We start from the raw sequence: 5089 nt of genomic DNA on the forward strand, positions 1-5089 counted from the left end.
GTAACTGACTTTGATGTTATGATAGGTTGAAAAGGATACACAGTTTCATCATGAACCACATTTCTAGATATAACCATCTTTCCAGTAAGAACATTGTAACAAAGAATGCCTTTGTATCCCGTCATATATCCAAGAAACACACATAAAGTAGGTCGAGGTTGAAGTTTATTGGAATTTGTGGCTCTAAAACAAGGATAAACAGCAGTTCCAAATATTCGAAGATGCTGAATATCTAGGCATTGTATGGAAAAGCCGAAAATATGGGGATTGATGAGCTAAAACTTTACTAGGCATTCGATTGATCAGAAACACCGCATGTGCAATTGCATGAAACCAAAACTATTGAGGAAGACAGGCTGCAGCTAACAAAGTAATCATAGTCTCAACCAAATGTCTATTCTTTCTCTCAGCTAAACCATTTTGCTGAGGAGTATAAGGACACGAAACTTGATGAATAACTCCGTGAGTAAGGAGAAAATCCTTGAATTGATTACTCATATACTCCCGACCCCCATCACTCTGCAAACACTTAATGGAGGTAGAAAACTGATTCTCAACATAAGCATAAAGATGAGTAAACTTTGTAAAGACCTCAGATTCAGCAAACAAGGGATACAACCATGTGAAACCAGTGTATTCATCAATGAAAATCACCACATATTGTTAACCATCTGTGGATTTACAGGGAGAAGGGCCCGATACATCACTGTGAACCCTCTGAAAAGGAAAAGAAGCCTTGACATGGGTAGATGAGAATGGTAATTGGTGCATTTTGCCACTCAAACAGTGAGGACAAACATGCATTGGGGAATCTACTAGAATAGGTAAATTGGCAGACTTGAGCATAGTATGAACAATGTCATTGGTAGGATGTCCTACTCTCTATGAATATTCTAGAACTCTCTGTCTTCTTCTTCCTTCAGCTCTGATACCATGCTAATAGAGCTGAAGGAAGAAGAAGCAGAGAGTTCTAGAATATTCATAGAGAGGAATTTAGAGAAAATATTACTTTAGCTTTCTGTATTTCTCATTTAATGAATTCAATACACATGGGATTACAGACTTTATACTACAGCAGAAATCACGTGGATTATACTAACAATCTAACCATAATGACACGTCAGCTAACAACCTTCCTAGCTGACTAACCTTTAGCAAACACATTTATCACCAGACTAAAACATAACACAGCAACAGTTCATTAAGCTTTTAAGTACAAACCTGAAAAATTCCAACAATAAAAAGGATCAGAGCTGAAACCCAGTTCCACACAAAAACCCTTTTGGTTGTCTCGAAGGGTTCCGGTTGTGGAAATTTACAAAATAACAGGCTTCCAATTGAGGGTTTCTCATTACAGATTCTGGGAAATTTTAGATATTTATTTTCCCCTAACCATATAACTAAAGTATATATGGTTTTCCCCAAGCTTATGGTTAGTACACAATATTCTGAGGATTTTTTTTTTTTGGTCGAAAGATACTTCATTAAAAGGCCCCAGAAAAGGCAGGCAGAGGTGAAAACAATACAAAGCAAAGCATGCCCAAAGAAAGGCAGCACCAGAAGTAACTAACAGAAAAAGAGCACACAAAAACTAGAGACTGGACATTGCAGACAGGTACAGAGTCAAACAGCAGGACCAAACTAAAACCAGCCTAAGCAACAAAAGACCACTCGATCACGTAGGGGCCGGCAGACCGTGTCACGACAGAATAGGGACCAAGGAGAGTGGGGGAAACGTGGCCCACTTACAAAAGCACAAACTCCTTTTGGCAAGCTTAGCGGCAGCATCAGCGATATGTCTGGAAAGAAAGCAAACCTTCTGATGAAGTGTTCACTTGTGTAAACAGAAATAAATAAATAATTAGAATATGCGGCAGACTCTGCACAATGACTAAAGCAACTTGAACTTTTTCAATTCATTCCTCAGACTTCTACTGGCCTTTTATATCAATAATTCTATCATCTAATCATTGATAGAATGATCAGAGACATAAGCATACGTCCAGTAAAATTGCTTCGAGAAAACCAAAACGTCTGTAAAACCATCAAAACTATAGCACGAGAGCATACCTCCATTGGCTAAAAAGAGTTGCCTTAGATGATATTAGGTGCAACTCCAGATGGTTTGTCGAGGAGAGCTCCTCTGATGGTAGTGCCATTGGAACCGCCTGCATCAAGCTGGAGCATTATCTCATAATCATTACACAAGACACTTGCAGCCTCATCCAAGACCGAACAAAAGGAATAAAAATTGAAGTAAAAAATAACTACATTGGGAGAACCATGTTCCACAATATAAACTATGCAGTCCTAAGATATAACATCACATTTCTTTTACACGTAAAAAGCTTGTGCTGATGAACTCAACAGATAAAGTTCAAATGATAAGTTTACACACAGCTAGTTCTATTTGACACTTAACTGAACTAAAACTTTTAGGTAAGTTTTGAAAATGCATGATCTGGAAGATAACTATTTTTAAAGAAACTAAATATACTAATTCTAAGAGGACCACCACGTGATTCTGCATGCAACAGCTTTGAATTCTATTGTGTATATATATATATATATATATATATATATATATTCATACATAAATAATACATTTCCAAAATGAAACACAATAAATAATAAATATTCATGAACATATTTACAATTTTTGTCCTATGCGGACGTTCATACATTATTATCGTGTGGAAGCCATTCTAAACAACGAGGAAAGTAGGGAAGGGTAATAGAAAATACATGGCGTCCGCACTGCAATAATGTCCAGATGTCCGCCATATATAGGAGAAAATCTAACAGTTATTCTCTCAACTGGATGTCCGCACGTTATTATTGTGCAGATGTCATTGTGAACAGGGAGGAAAACAGAAAGTGGTAGTAGAAAATATATGACGTCTGCACGATAATATCGTCCGAACGTCCGCATATATAATGCTCAAGCACTAATCGGATAGTAAGTTAATAGGGCTAACCACTCGTTCCGGCTCACTCCATAATGTCATCCCATAATCCAAACGGTTCACTTTTTAGGTCATCATTCAAAGATCACCCTTACAAAATTTTACCCAAATGGATCATTTAACCATTTTATTGTTATTGAGAATATTTTTATTGTTTATAGAAAATATTATGTTAGTTTAATTTTTTATTATCACATTTAGATGACTAAGGGCCGTTTGGGAATACTTCTATAGAAGGTTCTTCTGTTCATAAACGCTTTTGTTAGAAGAGTTTTTTTATTAACAAAAGCGTTATTAGAAGAATGTCGAAATTTTTGTTAACAACCCAAGTGCTTCTTGGAAAATCACTTGGAAGTGCTTCCTGAAGAAGCACAATTGCAAGGGTGATCTTCGAATGATGACCTAACAAATGAACAATTCGTATCAAGATATGACATTGTGGAGTGGGTCCAAACCAATAGTCAGAGCCTCACTAACTTACTAACTAATTAGCGCCTCACTAAATTTCTTCCAATAATACGAGTCTTCACAACATCCAACCATGATAACAAACTTTCATCCTGAAATAACCATCTTATAGTAAAATCTTACCTACTATAAAATTATAATCGTAAGTTAGCTCTTGGTTCGGTGGAATGTTCTTCTCAGCAAATAACATCATGTGTGGGATCCTCGCGTCGTCATGATCATGAAGGACACTTCGGGCAAATAGATTAGGAGAACAACTATGACTGACAAATCTTCCCACATTCCCGTGTCGTGTGGCATCAATGACAAACCCCCTTCTTTGTTTAACTTGTTTATCTTGTAGAATTTCTCCTACATACTCACATATAAAACTTCCTTGTGGAATATATGATCGTGATCTGACACCCCATCCTTTGGATTTTGTCCTAAAGACTTCAAGTTTAAACTGAATGCCATGTTGACTAATTCTATTTTTGCAAGAAGAAGAGCACTTACACATAATACCACACTCATAAATAAGGGATTTCGTGCCTGTTATTGTGTTGTTGTATGACAAAACCCTTGCAATCTTCATTACACAAGGACATGACTTGGATTCTAAGCATCCATGAAGACAATCACAACCCCCCTTTCTTGTCGCCTTGAAGAAATCTGGATAAATGACATTGCATATGTAATTGAAAGCTGGAGGAGTCGCCCTATCTACTGCATTGACCACTCGAATAGGCATCTTCTCTTTCCCTTCAGAGATGTCATTTTTACAAACAATATCCTTTGAAACCATAGGTTTTTTTAACTTGTCCAAAGCTTTTCCCCATGTGATTATTGGTTGCCCGGAAATCCTTTTCAACAAAAATTTAAACACAAGTTTGCCAAATTCCTCTCTTTCTTGCCAAAAACTCTCTACTATGTAGAGACCATCATAAACATAAGTTCTGAAAGAACTTTTCTTAGCACGTGTACCCACCTCAAAACGATTAATACCACGAATTACCCTTACATGAGTTCCTTCTTCCATGCTGTTCTTTAGTGCAAGGTTTCCACGTTCAAGTCTTTGATCCTTTGGCTTTTTAGGATCAACCCTAGGATTTCCACCTTCACCTGAATAAGTCAAGATATCAGGAGATGCTACATGGTTGGCGTAACGGCCAGAATTAACGATGCTTGTGGCCAAAATTTTCCCATCCTTCTTCATATACTCAATACCATGACGAAAATTATGATGGAGGCCAACAACAGTTAGTTCAGCCCTGTTGCGAAACTCGTCACCAACCTTCACTCCCGGAATCGGTCCTAATTGTTTCCTCGTGTTAACCAAGTTTCCTTTCTTTCTCTGACACATTGCTGCTTCAATATCAGGCCTCCAATAAACTTGTTGGTAGGATTCACTATCGTGTTTTTGCAGGAGCTTAGATAATGTCTCTCGATATTCATCCAAAGCCTCCTTGACATGATGAATTACTCCATCTTCATCATCAACTCTCGGCCTCTTTCTGTTGGGAAGAACGCCGACTTTTCGTTTCTCAAGTGTTTTGTCCATAAAGAGCTATGATTCAAATGTATTGCAGGAACGTCTACATAGAAAGTATAAAGTAGGAACAGACCCAACATTAACCAAATACAACAACCATGCTAAACTTAAAAGATAGCACAGC

At 37.4% G+C, this 5089-nt stretch overlaps 1 protein-coding gene across 3 annotated transcripts; it reads right to left on the minus strand.

The window, feature by feature from the left end:
* Nucleotides 1-992: 992 nt before the first annotated feature.
* On the minus strand, nt 993-5089 carry LOC103330968 (histone-lysine N-methyltransferase, H3 lysine-9 specific SUVH5-like). 3 transcript variants are annotated; one of them, XM_089051614.1, is made up of 3 exons: nt 3558-5087; nt 2071-2168; nt 993-1799 (listed from the first exon to the last, which is right to left on the minus strand). In XM_089051614.1, the coding sequence occupies exons 1-2, from the start codon at nt 4972-4974 to the stop codon at nt 2095-2097; spliced, it is 1491 nt and encodes a 496-aa protein (XP_088907740.1). In that variant the 5' UTR covers nt 4975-5087; the 3' UTR covers nt 993-1799; nt 2071-2094. The 3 variants fall into 3 exon arrangements, with proteins under 3 accessions (XP_088907740.1, XP_088907739.1, XP_088907741.1); XM_089051613.1 differs by having other exon boundaries at nt 993-1834; nt 3558-5085; XM_089051615.1 differs by lacking the exon at nt 993-1799 and having other exon boundaries at nt 2071-2178; nt 3558-5089.

This window comes from Prunus mume, linkage group LG5 (assembly GCF_029339155.1).
Source record: "Prunus mume cultivar Tortuosa linkage group LG5, ASM2933915v1, whole genome shotgun sequence".
NCBI classification, from domain to species: domain Eukaryota; kingdom Viridiplantae; phylum Streptophyta; class Magnoliopsida; order Rosales; family Rosaceae; genus Prunus; species Prunus mume.